Source organism: Nanorana parkeri, unplaced genomic scaffold (genome assembly GCF_000935625.1).
Source record: "Nanorana parkeri isolate BGI_ZX_2015 unplaced genomic scaffold, ASM93562v1 scaffold300, whole genome shotgun sequence".
NCBI classification, from domain to species: Eukaryota; Metazoa; Chordata; class Amphibia; order Anura; family Dicroglossidae; genus Nanorana; species Nanorana parkeri.
The window spans coordinates 1,357,027-1,378,735 of record NW_017306568.1 but is presented as its reverse complement, the minus strand read 5'-3'; the positions used below and the strand labels follow the sequence as shown (position 1 = coordinate 1,378,735).

The following is a 21,709-nucleotide window of genomic DNA, read 5'->3' as shown; positions in this document are numbered from 1 at the left end:
CCCCCCCCCCTTCATCAAATGAAAATAGATGGAAATTAATTTCCATAGTCTTGTCTTCATTAAACCCTGACGAAGGGGGATGTTTTGGGCCCCTGAAAAGCATTGGTTGTGTTTTGTGTTCTGGTTGTCATCAGATGTTTAAAGACTTTGGACTCCTGTCACCTGATTTGGTGCTCTTGTTTGACCTTTCTATCTGCTTTTGCATTCTTTTGCTTCATCTAAATGCTGTTGATCTCCTGCAGCTTCTTCCTGTCTATGTACACCCCAGCGAAGGCTGTACAGCATTTCCCAGGCCTGGTTTCCTGAAGTAGACAGCAGTTGACCATGCCTGAGTATTTTGTGTTGGAACGGACACTTGTTGTCTCCATCGGAAGCCCATGTAACAGGGTGACAATTGTGAGGCAGATACAGGGCATTGTCACCCTATAACAGGAAGTGCCTGAACAAAGTATTTCATGGCAGGATCACCAGGGATTATTTTAACGAAAGCTGCAGTTTGAATAAGATTGACATTTTGAATTGTAATAACATATTAAAGCTTATATGAAGTTTTAGTGATTGGGCTTGCCTATACTTTAAGACTTATAGGGTTATTCACAAAAGGGTGAAGAGTTTGGAGAAGGCCGGAGTAGTGAACAATCTAGAACAGGTGTGCCCATTAGATCGATTACAAAGCAAACACTGGTAGATCGCGATCGGCTCACTGTCCTGAGCTCCCTCCCGTGGTGCTAGTGTGGCTGAATGTGTCAGACGCTGCAGACGGGAATGGGCAGGACACCCCTCCCAGTCTGCAGCATCGGACACATTAGACCACACTAGCACTGCAGGAGAACAGGTCAGCGCACATGAGAGAAGAGCCGGGAAGCTTCTGCAGTGCAGGTAAGGAAAGACAGCTAGGATATAAAGAGAGAAGAGACAGCCAGGAGAGAGGAGAGATAGTCAGAGGAGAGAGACGGGAAGAGACAGCCAGGAGAGAGATGAGACAGCCAGGAGAGACAGAGGGGAGAGAGAGAGGAAGACACAGCCAGGAGAGAGGAGAGACAGCCAGGAGAGACAGAGGGGAGAGAGAGAGGAAGACACAGCCAGGAGAGAGAGAGAGACAGCCAGGAGAGAGAGGAGAGACAGCCAGGAGAGAGAAGAGAGACAGCCAGGAGAGACAGAGGGGAGAGAGAGAGGAGAGACAGCGAGGAGAGAGAGAGAGAGAGACAGCCAGGAGAGAGAGAGGAGAGACAGCCAGGAGAGAGATAGCCAGGAAGACACATCCAGGAGAGAGAGAGGAGAGACAGTCAGCAGAGAGAGAGAGAGTGAAGAGACAGTCAGAGGAGAGAGGAAGACACAGCCAGGAGAGAGAGAGAGACAGCCAGGAGAGAGAGGAGAGACAGCCAGGAGAGAGAAGAGAGACAGCCAGGAGAGACAGAGGGGAGAGAGAGAGGAGAGACAGCCAGGAGAGAGAGAGAGACAGCCAGGAGAGAGAGAGGAGAGACAGCCAGGAGAGAGAGAGGAGAGACAGCCAGGAGAGAGATAGCCAGGAAGACACATCCAGGAGAGAGAGGAGAGACAGTCAGCAGAGAGAGAGAGAGTGAATAGACAGTCAGAGGAGAGAGGAAGACAGAGCCAGGAGAGAGAGAAGAGACAGCCAGGAGAGGGGAGAGACAGTCAGGAGAGAGAGTGAGGAGAGACAGCCAGGAGAGAGAGAGAGGAGAGACAGTGGAGAGAGAGCGAGAGTGGAGAGACAGCCAAGGGAGAGCGAAAGAGGAGAGACAGCCAGGGCAGAGAGAGCGAGAAGAGACAGGAGAGAGAGAGATGCAGTAGTACCAGTAACAATTTTAATCTGCTTGTTTTTTAAATAAAGGTGTTTTTTTTTTTTGTTGGTAGATCTCATTGAGCTCATCATTTGAAAAGTAGATCTCAAGGCAAAGAATTGTGGGCACCCCTGATCTAGAACAACATAGCTGAACCGGAAAGTGAGCTGAATTGGAGAATTTTTCCAAATCCGCAATGTTGTCCTAGATTGTTCCCTTCTCCCGCCTTCTCCAAACCCTTCACCCTTTAGTGAATAACCCTGTAAATGTTCATATTCTTCATAACACCATTTGTGGTCGATTTCCTTTTCTAAAACAAAAAAGACGCTAAATGACAGAACCCGCCAGGATCTGATCTTTTTTGAGGTTATTGATGACTTTCCTCTTGAATGAAAGGCTCTCCTAATGAATGAAGTGCTGTCATATGTGTTGAAAACGTTTTTGCCCATTTCCATGTGATTTTGGTTAATATTCTGATGAGTGGACAATCCTCAGTGGACTCGGGATACGTGCGCAGAGAGTGGACCAGCGCTGCCGTGCCGTAAATCTTTTTGCTGGACATCCTGACAGCCTCTTTGATCATGTGCTGTATATTAAATGTGAAGGCTCCAGCAGGATGTGAGCTTCTGAAGACCCTGTCAAGGCCTAGGGTTGATAAATGACTTGATTTGTATGGCTGGGGGTCCTCGAATGACTTTTGGTGCTTTCTTAACCTTGAACATCCTTTTTGAGGAAAAGCAAAAGCATTGTTTAAAAAATATGAGCAATTGTTAATGTAATAAAGTAAAACTGGTTCATATTTTTAGCTACAATGGGAGAAAAGCACAATTTAAATTTCAGCACCTGACGCCTGTGTCCAACCTGTCCTTTAAAACTTGATGATTGGAGCATATGCCAAGGAAGAAAAAACTCTAGCACGTCTCTGCAATATATGCAATGTTGGCCTTGCTGTATCTCTTTGAAGTGGACCTTTAGTGGCAAATGGAAAAATAGAAGGTCCGCTTTTTTGTCAGCCCCTGCTGCCCCCCTCCCCAGCATAATGCCATTTTTAAACCGGTTTTTCCCCTAAAAAAAACCCAAAAAACCCAACCTGGCCTATGATACTTCTTGCATGCACGCTTGCAATACGCTGGAGGTCATTCTAGTGGGATTTTGAGCTCCCAGCTCTGCCTGGGAACGAGGCCAAGGTCCCCTTCAAAGACCATGCAATGAAAGGAACGCTTTAAAGTACAGGACCCTATCAGTGCTAGGGTTGATAAATGACTTGATTTGTATGGCTAGGGTCCTCAAATGACTTTTAGTGGTTCCTTAACCTTAAACATCCTTTTTGAGGAAAAGCAAAGCATTGTTTAAAAAAATATGAACAACTGTTAATGTAACCAAGTAAAACTTGTTAATACATTTAGCTACAATGGGAGAAAAGCATATTTCCATTTCAGCACCTGATGCCTGTGGCCAACCTGCAGAAGTTGAGTCGACTCCTAACTTCCTGTTGTGGTTTGAAAACACACCGGATTTTAGTTGACTGAGTGGTTTCAGCCCTGCTCATTGTCTTTTGCTAAACTACTCAAATAGTCCGACTGTCTTCTTCTCCACAGGGAAGAGACTATATGACTAGTCCAAGATAAGAGCTTGGAGGGCTTAATAGTGAGGCTGCACCGATACCGGTTTTACGGTATGGCATACGAGTACCGTTTTTGGTACTCACCAATGCCAAATACCGATACCTAAAGTCCCATTAAGGAAGTTGGGCGGCATCACCTGGTGATGAGTTACACAAGTGACGAGGGAGCATGGAGCCGGCTTCCCGGCCAGTCAGGAAGCCGGGCAGCGTGTAATGACGCGCTGCCCGGCTTCCTGATACAGGAAGTATCGGGCTAGGCATCGGAGCATTTGGGCGAGTACGCGTACTCGCTCCAAATACTCAGCATCGGCAGCGGTACCGGTACCAGTATCGGTATCCATTCATCCCTTACATTTACTCATTTTGTCTGGTCTGCACTGCATAGAAACATTATTTGCTCCTCCAAGGGGAAGTCATAAATTGTTCAATGTATTTTGTAAAGTTCCTTTGTAGATTTCACTAACTTTTTGTTTTTGTTTTTTTTGCTTTGTTGTAGAACGTGAAAGCAATTTCATCATCAATGTGCAAAACCGGCCATGACCTGCTGAGCATTTTGCAAGGACAGTGCTACAACTTTGTTTGCATCAATGTAAGTTGAAATAATCATCATTTGTGGTCGGGTATACAGTATATACCGTATAATAGATATAGTGTGGGCTCAGTTGTGCCAATAAGCTAATAAAAGGGGGCATATCAAATGAAAAAGGTGATGGAATTTTAAGTTATAAAGGGATGAGTGGGTGGGGACAAACGCTTCCCCTACAACGTCAGGCAGGAATGGGAAGAGGAGGAGTTTAAATAGCCATAATCCCCTCCCACAAATACAGGTTAATAAATTAACCTTCATACTTATCATTGTAGCAATATCTACATTGTTACATAATCTCCATTTATTGACCTTTTATGAATATCATTAAATCATTCTTATAGCAAAATAATTGTCCCTTTAGGCCCCATTCACGTTTGTCGCACGATTTGCATTTTGCGCGATATCGCGCAAATGCTTGCATTGCAAAGAATGGAATCGTGGCAAAATCCGCTCCAAAAAGGGTCCTGCTGTAGCGACACACGACCCGCGACAGCAGGACCCTTTGCCCCATTGAGATGCATTGAAGAGCGATATCGCGCGGTAAATAGCCGCGATATCGCGGGAATTACCACGCGATAAATCGCTCAATGTGAACGGGGCCTTAGGCTGCACAGGGTACTGTAAAGGGGACCATAAACAGTCCAGCTCCTTTCATGATCTGACCTGCAATATGACACTTGGGCGAGGATTGGAGAATTGTGGTCTACCTTAGAGGGCAATCATGAATGTTTCTGACAGATTGAAGTGTATGTGATTTTCTAACTTGTCTTTTGTTGACCTGTCTGACCCTTCCCTGTCAGTGAGAAGAGTCAAGGAAGGTGTTGGGGTCAAATCCCACTTGTCAGCTGCGGTGAAACGTCTATGGTTACTGAAAATATATATTTTTTATATATATGGCTGGTTCTCAGTTGTTGGCTGCAGTTTAGTCATAGTTACATAGTATTTGGGGTTGAATAAAGACATAAGTCCATCAAGTCCAACCCATATCGGTCCGTGCATCATAATGTCTTTTATTTTATCATAGGATTTGTACAATGTTTATGTTAAGCAGGTGCACTGAAATCTATCATATTTATCATGTAGTTTTGTGTCTTTTGCTGTACTGTGGATAGTCTCTATTTTGAAAGTTTATTTTCCCACTTTACATTGTGAGGAAGATAAGTGAGAATAGCTAAAGAAGTGGGTTATCAAGAGAACCTGTTATTTGTTTTTAAAGAGGACCTGGACTCTGGAAGCTCAGGGTAAAGGACAATTCACCAGTGTTGCTTGTGGTCTTCTTGCAGCTGATCTTTTTTTTCATTACTGACTTACCATGCCTTCTTCTGTGGAAGCGGCCATCTTGGTAGGAGCAGGGTTTTGCTTCCCCATGTGAGAACTACCCCCCTTATGACTGGTGGGGTAATGACTAAGAAGCTGCAAGAGAGGTGGAGGAAGCACAGGTCCACAGAATGAAAGAAGCAGTAGCAGGGAGATTCTTGCACTGCAGGTCTTCATGTACAGCTTCCTCTCCAGCAAGGAGAACAGTGAGCAGCACAGTAATGACATCACCAAATCGCACTTCAAATCCGGGGAGACTAGCAGAGAGGCAGCAGTGCCTTAGATCTTACACTGCAGATATACAACTATGAACATCAAGGTGCAGGAAGGTACAGAAAGTGTGCTGCTATTTTTCAGCAGGATTCAAAACAGAAGGTACATGTTTTAGGGTACTGTTTAGCCACAGTTAACTCTTCTAGATGTTCCCTATAACATGCCAAATCTTCACTTTTTGAGTCTAAAGGTGACTGTAGACATCAGGGAACGTTTTGAGAAAGATATTTTGTCTGAAAGCTTTTGTGGTAGCAGTACCCTCCGATACCCTCTTTCACTGCTGGATCCTGGACTGTTCACATAGCCAACGCTAGTCACTTCCTGGTAGTTCCAAAGTTTTGCCTGCCCATTACTGCCTCCTGCACATTCCTATTGACTAGTAAGGCAGCCCGTCACAGCGATGGCCAATAGGAATGTGTGGGGAGCAAGAGGTAGAAAGCCTCCAAGCAGCAGCAGTCAGAAAAGCCTACTTTTTCACCATAATGGCACCATAGAGTTGTTGAGGCTGCTGTAGGTATGGGAAGCTATGGCCACGTACCTGCACTTCATACCAGCAGTTTTATTTTGATGACAGAGTTTCTTTAAAGAGACACTATCACCTGCCCATTCCAGGCAAAGTGACAGTGCCTTCTAACAGTTGGTCATATGACGAAAAAATAGGGCTGGTAATGATTAAAATTTTCGTGTTCGATTAATCAAAAAAAATGTTAATCGATTAATTTCGATTAATTATAACGCACATACAGATCCAACTACATTGGCCTATACACATACACATACAGCACACCAATGAAGTAATAAAATGAACTAGGATCACACTAATCCAGCACGTTATTAGTCTCACGTGCCCCACTCAATATGGTCGCCACTTGAGTGGGGCAACTCAGAATAATAACGTGCTGGATTACAAATGTATTTACATAGTATAGTAAAACAGCAAAGCCCTAAGGGTGATTTAAAATCTGGCCGTCCGCCCGTAGTAAAAAAACGGACGGGCGGCACTGCAGCATCTGCGGGTTGCCGTCTCCAGACGGCAATTTTTTTCTGCTCGCGCGCGCCCCCTGGCGGGCACGCACGGGCAGAAAAGACCCGTCCAATGCGAACACCCGGTACCGGGTGTTTCACATATAGGCGATCAGCGGGTCCATAGCCCGCCGATCGCCTATATGTGCTCGTTCGCGGCACCCACACACCTGACGTCACGGACATTGATGTCACCGGACTCCTCCTCCCTTCCCTTTGTTAGCCGACGGAGCCACTTGGAGAAGGGGGGAGGAGTCCGGTGACGTCAATATCCGTGAAGTCACCGGATCTCCGACGGGACTCCCGGAAGCCGGCGGAGAGGTGAGTCTTTTCATTTTCGATCAAAAGAATTTTAATCGATCAAAAAGTTTAACGATTAATCGAGGAATTAATCGTTAATTTCCCCAGCCCTACAAAAAAACTTCAATAAATGAAGCCTTTGCTATCCTAACAGGACTGGTGTGCTGGTGACATTTCTACAATTTTAGTGGCTTCTAACAGCCCCCCCAACCCGAGCAAGGTCTGCTCACTGATTCATGCTTCCTCGCTGTAGGAGCTGTGGGGATTAGCTCCAAATAGTAGCGCATAAAGGACGCATCCACTCGCTGTAATCTTCATTCAAGAACTTCCTTGCCCACTTTTATTAAATGAAAGTTCACAAAACAGAACAATTACCCTTGCAGGGGTTCTTTAGCATCTCATGGCAGCACCTGCCCATCCAGCCTCCTGGCTTTGCATTTGTAGCACCGCTGCTCCGGCCTCAGCCCACTGTCTGTTTCTCCAGACAGCCTCAGTCGTGTGCTAACCTGCACACTGGGGGTTCTTCCGCATCCACAGCACCCTGCTGCACTGGACTCCACTCTGACTCCTGGGTGGAGCTTTCCTGTCTCCCAGGTGGAGTCTTAAACCCTTCCCAACAACTTTAATTTAAAGGCTGTGCACACCTGTGCCATCAGCATGCGCTGGACCACTCAGAATCTGGACACAGGAATGGAGATAACACAGTGGCATTGCCACGCACTGCCACAGAGCCCACCCGTGTTTAGTCACATGGTCCTCCATACCAAGAACACACACTTCCTTTGAGCAACTGAGTAAGGGCTCAGATTGGGCAGGGAAACATTGAGGGAGTGAGGGCAGTTTAGTAGACTTTGCCCTGAGAAGGAGGGGGGGACGGCGGCGGAGTATTCCAACAGTAGGTGCTGTCACTTGGCCCTCATTGGGCAAAGTGAAAATGCCTTTAAGTAATAGAAAATATGTTTGCCTTTGTTTCTTAGGTAAAAGAATCCGATTTCGAGGAAACCCAGAAACTAACGGCCTTACTTCAGACTGCTGGAGTGTGTCCTTCCTACCCGTCTGTCATTGTGTCAGTAAGTACTTTCAAACTGTATCATTGAAAGATTTCAGTAAATGCAACTTGCAGTTACCCAAATTGACTTCCAAAAACAGCTTTACATGTGCGGTAGCCGCTATGAAGAAAAAGGTTTTAAATTGTAGCTCGGGTCGTTATGCACTGGGGCTCTGAGCATACCGGAGCCCCACTGAGGACCTTTTTTTGGTGCAAGGGAGGAGTTTGAATGTTTACTCCATATCCGGAAATGTAGTTTTTTTTTTTTTTAAGGGTCTGCTGCTGTAAATTGGGGAGGTGCATCAAGGCACCTGAAAAGCAGCTGCTCTTTGTAGTAGAAGTGATTGGGAGGCTGTAACGTTGCCTGTTTATTTCTATGCCTCTCAAAAGTGCCTGCCCCCTACAGCGGTTCTTGGGCTCACCTGAGGTCCCTGTTATCCAGGGGTACCCAAAACCACATTCAGGACAGAGAGCTGTTAGAAATGTCCCTTGCCTAATCTCCCCTGTGAGTCATGAACCCAGAAGCAATTCCGGGTTCAGAGCTGTCAGATTTTGGCACCTGGGGTTGGGAAAGGAGCAAATCAGGGACTCTCTGTCCTTGATCTGATTTGCCTAAGTGCAAGGGAGGCATTAGGGATCTAATAGTCCACTAATGTTTCCATAAAGAGAACCTGTCATCAGTAAATTACTATCACGTCGGGGGCTTTGCAGCCCGCTGGTGACAGTAATAAAGTAAAACCTAAAAAAGTTAAAGTGTTGGAAAAAAAAGTAAAAACCAATCCTTTCCCCTTGAGCATGCACATACCCAGGAATACATGCACCTATGATGAAACTTTAAAATTATGTACTTAAACACTGGTTGCATAACATATTAGGTATACATGTGGTAAAACATTTGTCGTTTTTAATTTTGTTGTCAGTGTCCCCGTGGTTAGATTTGCTTTCATCTCCTGTTCTGGAGAGATAATGGGAAGTGAGAGCAAATCTCTAAATGAAGGGAAATTCCTCTTAGTTGACACCCAAACTGGTGTTTCTATTGTAAGATTTCCCCTCACCTGCTTTTCTTGTGACAACTGTGGATTTACCCTCACTTTTTATCCAGGTGACAATGGTCAACAGGGCACATAGAGAGGTTAAAGGAGAACTATGGGGTTAAGGCTTTCCCCCATAGTTCTCCTTAGGATAACGGGAGGACACAAACTAGCGTCCTCCCGTCACCCTAGGCTCAGTATACCGCAAGCTGTAGCTCGCGGAATACTAAGACGCAGCAGCTGAAGCGGATCCCGACAATTATGTCTGGATCCGCCCAGCTGCGTGAGTGACAGCTGGTTCTGCCTATCTAGAGGCAGAGGCAGCTGTACCCTCCCGTCCGTTCCGCCAGTCAGCGCTGGCGGATCGGAGCGGGGAGGGGGGAATCCAGCCCCTCCCCTGTCACGGCAGAGAGCCGTGACAGGATCGAGAGGTGAGCGAACGCCGGTATGTGTTCGCTCACCTCCCGATCTACTGAGCCGACCTGTGACAGTCTCATTGTCACAGGTCGGCTAGAACTATGAGGTGAGTGAAAAGCACTCACCTCATAGTTCTCCTTTAAAACTTCCCAGCACCGACAAAGACCCTTCCCCACTCGTACAATGAAATGTATCAGAGGTGAACCTGGAGCAGTATGCATATCTTTTACATGCCTGCCTTCGCAAAAAGATGTCACCACCTGGTCAGAGCCTTCCGTTGGTTAATTACTAGGCTCAGCGATGGATTATTTTCTTCCCTGATGGCACATTGGGCATATTCCAAGATGACAATGCCAGGATTCATCAGGCTCAGGGAGCATGACACATCATTGTCGCGCATGGATTGGCCACCATTTAACCCCATTGAGAATCTTTGGGATGTTCTGGAGAAGACTTTACACAGAGGTCCGACTATCCCATAATCACTACAAGATCTTGGGGAAAAATGAATGCAACTCTGGATAGAAATAAATGTTGTGACTTTGTATAAGCTTTTCGAAACCATGTCACGGCAAGTGGGTGCGGTAATCAAAGCTAAAGGCGCTCCAACGAAATATTAGAATGTGTGCCTTTTTTTTTGGCCAGGCCGTGTATATACTTTAACTATGTGGAATTACATTTACTCCTTTCTACTTTTGGAAGGAATTATTGGTGTAGATTTTCTAGAGATCCTTGCCTGAAGACCCTTCTTGTTCCGGTTACTCCAGTGGAGCCAGTACACGAGTATTGAGCTCCTTTCCTTTGCTTTGTCAGCACTTCTGCTATTGTGTAATAAGATATACTGAGAGACTGCCATACCATCATTGTCTCATCTTATCCTTTTACTGTATTCAGTGTACTTGCAGCCTCTGGTGAGAGAACAGCTACTGGGAAATTTTATCTGGGGGCCATTGAGCTATGGCAGAATTCTCATGATACAGTATATGTTCCGGTATCAGCGTCCCAATATTAGCTAACATTCCTTTAAAAAAAAAAAAAAAACATCTTTCCCTGAGGGTATATAAGTGCATTTTAGGACAAAATATACAATAACGAAAGATTACCTGCCATTTGTTTTTAATAAACATAAGGAGAAGGAAGTTAGGGAAGATAGAATCTGTTGTTTGTTCTACCATAGATTAACATTTTAAGTGGAAGTCTTTTTTTTCCTATAAATTCTTTATTTCGGCAGGTCTTAAACTTTGAACAATGGTACAGAACAGAAGTTAGGTTGTGCGTACTTGTACAGAGTTGACACATATAATTTGTAAAAGGTTGTATACACAGTTTATTTGTTCAATAAAATCTGTCCATTGTACTAAATAAAAAAAGCTTTAATACCACCAAACCGAAGTAGAGTGCCAAGAAAGCTTTAGGACCCTGGGTAGGGGAGCAGTGGGCACCCGAACCCTGCATACTGACTGTATACCACTGCTGGCTATTGCCTGTGAAACACTGCATTCCAGTTGCAATTCATCAAATCAAACTGGCTTCACCTCCCCTACTGATACTGCGTACCATTAAAGCTTCCTGCAAACTGTGTATTGACAGCACCCAGAGAAGGTTGGTATAAAAATACCCTCTACTGTCCATTTCTGGATAAAACCAGCCTTGTGCCTCTCTCGTAGATTGGAGCCCTACGAGGCCGCTAGGAAGTGTCATTTTGTTTTAAACAATAAAAAGTAAGGTGCTCTGGAAATGTTAAAATATAATATGAAAATCCTTTCTGCCACTTGATGTCCTCAGTATTCCAGGTTGAATGACAACCAGGACCATTCAACCTACTTCCTGTGAGGCAGGCTGTCATGGCCCCATGCCCCGGGCAAAGTTATCTCGCCAGCTTGGACTCACAGAACTGCCACACAGAACTTCAATCAAACGTCATTACAAAGGTGAAAACGACAAACCTTCATTGTCCTTTATTTTTCTGGACACCATTGAAATCCAGTAAGAATGCAACAATACCATTTTTTCCAGACCATGTACAAGTACTGATACTTTTCCTCAAGTACTCGCCGATACCAATTACCAATACCTTTTATTTTTAGTGTCATGTGACAGTATTTCTAAAACAATACAGAGTAATGATTATAGGACAGTGGTGGAGAGCCAGGGCCCGGTTGCATCTGCGACTGCTGCCACCTTGGTAGTTCTGCTACTGACTCCAATCTGTAGAGGGACTACAAATCTCAGCAATATATTATAAAGCAAATGCAGATTAAAGGAGAACTATGGGGTTAGGGCTTTTCCCCATAGTTCTCCTTAGGGTAACGGGAGGACACAAACTAGCGTCCTCCTATCACCCTAGGCTCAGTATACCGCGAGCTGTAGCTCGCGGTATACTGAGATGCCGCAGTAAACCGCGAGCTGCTACTTGCGGTATACTGAGATGCTGAAGCAGATCCCGACAATTATGCCGGGATCCGCCCAGCTGCGTGACTGACAGCTGGCTCTGCCTTTCTAGAGGCAGAGCCAGCTGTACCCGCCCCCTCCCCCGTCCGTTCCGCCAGTCAGCGCTGGCGGATCGAAGCGGGGAATCCAGCCCCTCCCCTTTCACGGCAGAGAGCCGTGACAGGATCGAGAGGTGAGCGAACGCCGGTATGTGTTCCCTCACCTCCCGATCTACTGAGCCGACCTGTGACAGTCTCATTGTCACAGGTCGGCTAGAACTATGAGGTGAGTGAAAAGCACTCACCTCATAGTTCTCCTTTTATAATATCAGCTATAGAAGACTGCAAATCCCAGCAATACATTATACAGCAATGCAGAATAAATCACAGGACAGAAACAGCAGGCAATATTTCTAAAATAGCTGTGGAGTTCAGGTGCATATTTGCTGCACCATACCTGCACATACTCTGTGCTGCCACTCTGCTCTGGCACCTGATGTCTCTTGCGGAGGGTCTCAGGAGGGGGAGATGTGCGGGCCAGCGCAAGCGCTGTAAACAGGTGGTTCCCAGCAAGCGCGGCAGCCACTTCAATTTGCATAATTAAAGCACCGGTATCTGTTTTTGGTATTGGAGCGTTTTTCATGAGTATGAGTACTCGTGCAAAAGCGTATTATCGGCAGCGATGCAGATATCGGTGCGTCACTTCTATCCAGCATTTGAATAATGTGTCATCCGCTGGCTGCTGTGGTTCCTTCTGCTGATCCTTACGTCATAATAATAATGTAGGGGTCGGCAGGAGGAACCACAACCATCAGTGGGGGGACACACTATTCAAAGACTTGACGTCCTAGACCCCAGATAGATCTTTATCTGCTTCTTTTATGGGCTGCCAACAGTTTATTCTTGTTGCGGACATGGCAGGATAATGCAACCCATAAAATATGTTTATTCTTGGCAGATCTTTTTATCATATTCACTTATACTTTGCTCACTTCTGTCTCATATTATAATGTTACGTAAATATACAAGGTTATTTTGTAGCCGTGTGTGAAAAGGAAGCGAACAGACACAGAATATCAAGATGCACATTTATTTCAATCAAAAAGATGTTCAGCACGTGCCAAGATCTCCTGTTCATTTATTTTTACCATTGGCATTCAATGACCTCCAGACACGTCATGCAGTAGATTCATTGTGGGCAAGCCTCTGGATGTGTCCCTATTTATACTCCCAAGGAAACGGGTGTATCCCAGTTTAAACCAAATATAACAAGCAATTAAACAGATCCAAAGTATAATCATATAAAAAAATGACAAAAACTGCTTAATTAGGGAAGAAAGATTATGTGGCATATAATTGGAGTATAATATATGATAATGTACTGTATGAATTTTAACTGGCTAAATATGGTTTTTCTAATCGTTCACTAAGAGGCACAGTTTCATATTCATGAGCAGTGGGTATACTGCAGTGGGATTAAACACTAGGCCAGGACTAAAGGCCGGCCTAGGGGCCATAACTCTTCTTTTAACCATCATGCCCAGGTTTGCTGAGTACCCTTAGGACTTCAGCTCACACTTTCCCAAAATATTAGACAGTGGATGTCTCAACAAGGACTTCGTGGTTTGGTTCTGTTGGGCTGTTGTTGGCCTTTTGTTGTTTGGGTTGTCCGCCCCCTGTTTTATGAACTTGCTGGGGACATTTCAGGGTTCATGACTATGAGACTTTGCGTTCCTCAATTGACAATAAAGAAAATAGATTTTTGTACTTACTGTAAAGTCCATTTCTTGGAGTCCATTGAGGGCTGTTTCTCCTCTTGTGTTGGGTTTTGGTGTATTGCTGGTACAACTATGCAGAATGGTTAGAGGTGGGGTTATGGCCCCCAGGGGCAGGCCTTAAGTTTTGACCTAGTATCCATATCTCCTTGGACGAGGCAGTATAACCTATGGTTCATAAATATGAAATGTGGTGTCCCTCAGTGGACTTTAAGAATAAGATTTTATGGTAAGTACACAACTCCCATTTATTGTTAATTTTTGGTGATTCATTTTGATTAAATTCATATTATAATTATCTTACAATTAACTATCCGCGCTATGGTTACTTAGTTACATAGTTAGGTTGAAAAAAGACACATGTCCATCGAGTTCAACCTATAGACATATGAAAAAAAAAAAAAGCTTAAACTGAATGCTATGCCCCCAATTACCCAATGTTGATCCAGATGAAGGCAAAAAAAACCTATAAAGCGCGGTTAAATTTGCTCCAACAGGGGAAAAAAATTCCTTCCTGGTCCCATAAGGCAATCGGTACAATATGCTACAGCAGCTGTGCTCAGCTGTGTAAACCCACCAAAACCTAAAAATATACAAAAAACTGCATTGCGCTTAAATATTGAACTGCGCATACTGAAATGAGCAAAATGTTCTCTTGCAAAGCAATTTTTTTTTCACTACCTTTACACATATATTTCCTATGATGCAAAATGTAAATACTAGTGTACAGTACAGGGGAGTGAAGGCAGAGGTAAAATGGATACTAGGAGGCCCTATCTCCTTTTTATTGCTGCCCCACTATACTATTGTGTCTTTGCTTATCAACCTTCTGCAGTCTACATCCATCACTATCCTTCATGCTTGGCCTGCTTCTCCTACTGAGACCTGTGCGTGAAAGATGGAACATGTTTTTTATTTTGTGACGCTTGAAGGAAAAAACGTTGTGGTCTTTATTTTGTGTTAATTACTTTAGCTTTCAGATGCTAAGTGTGCTTATAAAATGATTAGGCAAAGCTGTTGGATTGCTGGCTCTACATTTGGCATCCCCCTCCAGGAAAGCTGTGAAGTAATGCAGACTGGTACCATTGATGAGCAAGGGGAAGCTACACCTGTCAATCACGGCTCACCCTGCACTTGTAGCTCCATCACCGTGGCCTGTGGAAGCTTGTCTCCGTACACAATTCTAGACAGAAATATTAATTCAACATGTGTCTGGGGCGTTCACTTTAATTGGACCCCTCGGGGATCGTTTTATTCCCAAGTACGTGGGAGTTTCCCTGATTGACAGCCGCTAAGTCTGCAAGGAATTTGATAAATAATTTCAGCTCAGTCATTGTGCTGTGAGGTGACCTGTAACTTCTACCTCAGAGGGGAAAAATTTAAAGGTTAGGTGCACCCAAAAACAATCATTTCATGTGGATGTGCTGATGACTCAAAGTGCGAATGGATGCAAATTTTTACCCCTCCTGTGAACCACGAAAAATGGCTTGCCTCCCACATTCCACCTCTGGCTCACTTCCTCAGGTCTTGGAGCATCCTGTGTCTCGTAGCCAGGTGCTTTAGTTATAGAGGACACCTGCAGTGAAGACATATACTCGCAGGCATGTGCTATTCTCAAGTGCTCAAATACAAGCTCAGCTCATTGCCTGAGCACAAGGGTCCCATTGGTCCTTGTAGCTCTATTTATACAACCTGTTTCATTCTTATTTAGGTTTAGACCTCAGCTTGTCTTCTGGCTCTTGTAATTGCCTATCTTGACCTGATACCTTTGTCACGCCTTTGTAAAATGCAACCTGGCATGACATTCTGCCTGTATTATGGCTCTGCCTGTTCCTCTCCTACCCTGAACTCTTTTGTAGACTACCGTTTAGGCTGTACTTGGGTTTAGTTTGTTGTCAGTTTGCCAGCTGTTGCTGCTGGGGTGAACCTGGAGGCCAGGGATTCGGTATCCTGTAGTAATGCTCAAACATCCTTCCGGGGGTCTTTGCAAAGACTGTTACTCTGTGCCTTGGGGAAGGATCAGCTAGACACAAAGGTCAACACCTGCCTGTGACCTCTTAACATTGCAAATTGCAATAACATTGCCCCTGACCTCTCAAAGCCACCTGAGGGGGAGGTTATTTTCACTATTAGTTTTTGGGATTTTTTTGACAACATTGCATAGAATATGGTATAGTTGAGTAAGATTCCATGGTAGAGTAAAGCAGATCCTTGCATTGTCTGACTGCTTGAGTTCCTAAGAGATACAAGAAACCAATAGGTGACCAACATCACCAGTGTTCTTTTTTTGTTTAATATATTTTTATTATTTCTAATAAATATAGTTATACAGTTATTCAAAGTTAGGGATATTACAACACATACTATCTATACATACACTGTATTATACATCTCTCCCTATAAAATATCTACTACTTGATTTTAACTATATACATTCATTACCCAATCTCACATCTTCCATATCTTCTCTTCTACATTCTTTACCCATTTATTCTACTTCCATATTTCTTTCTTGGGGAGAAAGTAAGTTACTTAGTGACTTATATACACCCTTACCGTGACACTCACTCCAACATGTCCTAAGACCAACTAACCCTCTCAATCTTGCCATTATGAATGTACCTTACTATATTTGTGTCTCCACCCTATATGAGATCTGTGTTATAATAACCATAGACCATAAACCAAAAAACATAATCTTCTACAGTATTTGTGTTACCCCTTTATTTCCTAACTCCCCACTATCTCCCACATTATCATATATTCCCTTGTGTCCTAATGTGTATCCTATCTTCTAAAAATATGCCCCCTAAGTTAAAATTACAATCCCAGTAAGGAAAAAAACCCACCAGTATTCTTGAATAGCTGAAATGGCATTGTTGGGTGGACTTTGTACGTTTTTATAGAGTTTTCTTTGAGAGACTGCTGAGACACGCAGTCAAGTATATGAACGGAGAAAATGGAGAGTGACTCACTTACCAGTTTAATGAAGCAGAAAACAGTCAGTAGTAGCTTATGTTTTATTTGTGTCTAGTGCCTTGTAGGCACAAATTTACGGCTTTTATTTTAAGAACTTGTTCTGCAGCAAGTCAGTGAGGGAGAGATCATGAGAGTCCCCATTTTGAAAGCAAACTGTGAAGCCAGCACCAAGTGACATTGCAAGGGTAGTGTGGTTTGTACCACAGAGTGTGCTGTTCCGGACAGTGTTGGCCAAAAAAAATCCTAACTGGCAAGTCCGTGCAGTAGAAGAGGTATTATACTCACCTCTCCAGCAGTCCGTGCCTCCAAGCTACCCTCTGGTTCAGCATTGAAGCCTCCAAAAGATTCTTCAACATTTAACACTTCTGAAGTGTTGCTTGCCTGTGTCTCCCACCAGGTGCCGTGGTTCCTTCTTCCAAACCTAAGTCCTGTACTGAGGTAGAGATCAGTGGTAAGAACCACAAGATGCAGCAGTAATGTGTAATCTACAGCACTCCTGACCGGAATCCCATAAGAAAGATGGCTGCTGGTATGATCTGCGTATGGTGCCGCGTTATCACAAAAATGTCCCAAAGAAGTCACCCGTACTCCAAGGTCCAATGTGCTGAACGCCTCTTTTATTCAGAAGTTATACAGACATGGTGGCACAGTGTAAAAGCAACGTTTCGGGACCGAACATGGTCCCTTCATCAGGCAAACACAGTGGCGATCAAGGTCACTGTGTTTACCTGACGAAGGGACCATGTTAGGTCCCAAACTTTGCTTTCGCACTGTGCCACCATGTCTGTATAACGTCTGAATATAAGAGGCGTTCAGCACATTGGACCTTGGAGTACGGATTACTTCTTTTGGGCAAGATGCAGCAGGGAACACAGCAGTGTTAAATGCGGAAGTATCTGATGGTCTGAAGTTGCAGGACTTAAATGGAGCAAAGGCAGAAGATGAAGATAATAGGCCTGCTATCGCAGGTAGTTAGATATTTTAGGTCACTGAAAAGATATGAGCTTTATTCCTCCCCATGCTGAATTTGCATTGTGCAGATATAATCCTCATCAGGATTCAAATTTCCATACTACTGAGAGTAGTAGTATATTTCCAGCACACACTGTGATTGGAAAGTCTAAATCTATCCCAGAACATCTTTTGAGCTTAGGTCCATTCTGTGTTTTACCCATGCATACTTTTTATTACAGCCATTTATATGGCGCCGACAGTTTTAGGCAGCACTTTACATACTGCACATTCACATCAGTCCCTGCTCTTAAAGCATACAATCTAGTGCAGAATTTCTCAACCTTTTTTCAGTCACAATACCCTTTAAAAGTCTGCAAAATTCTCGAGTCCAAAATTTAAAAAAAAAGGAAATTTAAAAATCCATGTGTGGTCCCTACAAATCCTTACCAGACCCTTATCAGAGACAGGGGCCTGATATGAGTTTTAGGCCCCATTCACACTGCACGATTCGCAAATCGCGCGTTTGTCGCGCGATTTGCATTTTGCGCGATATCGCAAATGCTTGCATTGAGCAAGCTGGAATCGCGGCAAAATCCGCTCCAAAAAGGGTCCTGCTGTAACGACACACGACCCGCGACAGCAGGACCCTTTGCCCCATTGCAAAGCATTGAAGAGCGATATGGCGCGGTAAATAGCCACGATATCGCGGGAATTACCGCGCGATAAATCGCTCAATGTGAACGGGGCCTTAAGGGGGAACCCCTTGCAAAGACACGAAAGCAAGTAGGATTCCCTCTTTAGGTCAGAATCCCCCCTCCACAGTAGGAGCTGCAACTATAAAAGCATGGCAGAGAGTGGCAGGCAGACCAGGTCTGAATAGAGGTAAACTTCTGTCCTTTTTTGAATGGATTCCACACTGCTTGGATTAGCATCATTCGTCTGAACTCTTTTGTAGACTACCGTTTAGGCTGTACTTGGGTTTAGTTTGTTGTCAGTTTGCCAGCTGTTGCTGCTGGGGTGAACCTGGAGGCCAGGGATTCGGTATCCTGTAGTAATGCTCAAACATCCTTCCGGGGGTCTTTGCAAAGACTGTTACTCTGTGCCTTGGGGAAGGATCAGCTAGACACAAAGGTCAACACCTGCCTGTGACCTCTTAACATTGCAAATTGCAATAACATTGCCCCTGACCTCTCAAAGCCACCTGAGGGGGAGGTTATTTTCACTATTAGTTTTTGGGATTTTTTTGACAACATTGCATAGAATATGGTATAGTTGAGTAAGATTCCATGGTAGAGTAAAGCAGATCCTTGCATTGTCTGACTGCTTGAGTTCCTAAGAGATACAAGAAACCAATAGGTGACCAACATCACCAGTGTTCTTTTTTTGTTTAATATATTTTTATTATTTCTAATAAATATAGTTATACAGTTATTCAAAGTTAGGGATATTACAACACATACTATCTATACATACACTGTATTATACATCTCTCCCTATAAAATATCTACTACTTGATTTTAACTATATACATTCATTGCCCAATCTTACATCTTCCATATCTTCTCTTCTCCATTCTTTACCCATTTATTCTACTTCCATATTTCTTTCTTGGGGAGAAAGTAAGTTACTTAGTGACTTATATACACCCTTACCGTGACACTCACTCCAACATGTCCTAAGACCAACTAACCCTCTCAATCTTGCCATTATGAATGTACCTTACTATATTTGTGTCTCCACCCTATATGAGATCTGTGTTATAATAACCATAGACCATAAACCAAAAAACATAATCTTCTACAGTATTTGTGTTACCCCTTTATTTCCTAACTCCCCACTATCTCCCACATTATCATATATTCCCTTGTGTCCTAATGTGTATCCTATCTTCTAAAAATATGCCCCCTAAGTTAAAATTACAATCCCAGTAAGGAAAAAAACCCACCAGTATTCTTGAATAGCTGAAATGGCATTGTTGGGTGGACTTTGTACGTTTTTATAGAGTTTTCTTTGAGAGACTGCTGAGACACGCAGTCAAGTATATGAACGGAGAAAATGGAGAGTGACTCACTTACCAGTTTAATGAAGCAGAAAACAGTCAGTAGTAGCTTATGTTTTATTTGTGTCTAGTGCCTTGTAGGCACAAATTTACGGCTTTTATTTTAAGAACTTGTTCTGCAGCAAGTCAGTGAGGGAGAGATCATGAGAGTCCCCATTTTGAAAGCAAACTGTGAAGCCAGCACCAAGTGACATTGCAAGGGTAGTGTGGTTTGTACCACAGAGTGTGCTGTTCCGGACAGTGTTGGCCAAAAAAAATCCTAACTGGCAAGTCCGTGCAGTAGAAGAGGTATTATACTCACCTCTCCAGCAGTCCGTGCCTCCAAGCTACCCTCTGGTTCAGCATTGAAGCCTCCAAAAGATTCTTCAACATTTAACACTTCTGAAGTGTTGCTTGCCTGTGTCTCCCACCAGGTGCCGTGGTTCCTTCTTCCAAACCTAAGTCCTGTACTGAGGTAGAGATCAGTGGTAAGAACCACAAGATGCAGCAGTAATGTGTAATCTACAGCACTCCTGACCGGAATCCCATAAGAAAGATGGCTGCTGGTATGATCTGCGTATGGTGCCGCGTTATCACAAAAATGTCCCAAAGAAGTCACCCGTACTCCAAGGTCCAATGTGCTGAACGCCTCTTTTATTCAGAAGTTATACAGACATGGTGGCACAGTGTAAAAGCAACGTTTCGGGACCGAACATGGTCCCTTCATCAGGCAAACACAGTGGCGATCAAGGTCACTGTGTTTACCTGACGAAGGGACCATGTTAGGTCCCAAACTTTGCTTTCGCACTGTGCCACCATGTCTGTATAACGTCTGAATATAAGAGGCGTTCAGCACATTGGACCTTGGAGTACGGATTACTTCTTTTGGGCAAGATGCAGCAGGGAACACAGCAGTGTTAAATGCGGAAGTATCTGATGGTCTGAAGTTGCAGGACTTAAATGGAGCAAAGGCAGAAGATGAAGATAATAGGCCTGCTATCGCAGGTAGTTAGATATTTTAGGTCACTGAAAAGATATGAGCTTTATTCCTCCCCATGCTGAATTTGCATTGTGCAGATATAATCCTCATCAGGATTCAAATTTCCATACTACTGAGAGTAGTAGTATATTTCCAGCACACACTGTGATTGGAAAGTCTAAATCTATCCCAGAACATCTTTTGAGCTTAGGTCCATTCTGTGTTTTACCCATGCATACTTTTTATTACAGCCATTTATATGGCGCCGACAGTTTTAGGCAGCACTTTACATACTGCACATTCACCTCATTCCCTGCTCTTAAAGCATACAATCTAGTGCAGAATTTCTCAACCTTTTTTCAGTCACAATACCCTTTAAAAGTCTGCAAAATTCTCGAGTCCAAAATTTAAAAAAAAAGGAAATTTAAAAATCCATGTGTGGTCCCTACAAATCCTTACCAGACCCTTATCAGAGACAGGGGCCTGATATGAGTTTTAGGCCCCATTCACACTGCACGATTCGCAAATCGCGCGTTTGTCGCGCGATTTGCATTTTGCGCGATATCGCAAATGCTTGCATTGAGCAAGCTGGAATCGCGGCAAAATCCGCTCCAAAAAGGGTCCTGCTGTAACGACACACGACCCGCGACAGCAGGACCCTTTGCCCCATTGCAAAGCATTGAAGAGCGATATGGCGCGGTAAATAGCCACGATATCGCGGGAATTACCGCGCGATAAATCGCTCAATGTGAACGGGGCCTTAAGGGGGAACCCCTTGCAAAGACACGAAAGCAAGTAGGATTCCCTCTTTAGGTCAGAATCCCCCCTCCACAGTAGGAGCTGCAACTATAAAAGCATGGCAGAGAGTGGCAGGCAGACCAGGTCTGAATAGAGGTAAACTTCTGTCCTTTTTTGAATGGATTCCACACTGCTTGGATTAGCATCATTCGTTTACATCAGGGGCGCCCACTATTTTTCGTCTGGAGATCTACTTTTCAAATGACGAGCTCATTGAGATCTACCAACGAAAAAACACCTGCATTCAGGGGCGGGAGGGGGCGTAGGCTGCGCAGGCAGGCCCCTCGCCCACAGTGCGATCGCCTGCATTAGTGCCTGTGTTCCAGTCCAGTG

General features: G+C 44.1%; 1 protein-coding gene across 1 annotated transcript in view; it reads left to right on the top strand.

Moving 5' to 3' along the window:
- Positions 1-21,709, top strand: part of ISPD (isoprenoid synthase domain containing) — a 165,435-nt gene that overhangs the window by 80,770 nt on the left and 62,956 nt on the right. Inside the window, exons 7-8 of the mRNA XM_018557724.1 lie at positions 3,923-4,015; positions 7,906-7,998. Of these exons, the coding sequence (XP_018413226.1) occupies positions 3,923-4,015; positions 7,906-7,998 (186 nt within the window). The remainder of the gene's footprint in view (positions 1-3,922; positions 4,016-7,905; positions 7,999-21,709) is intronic.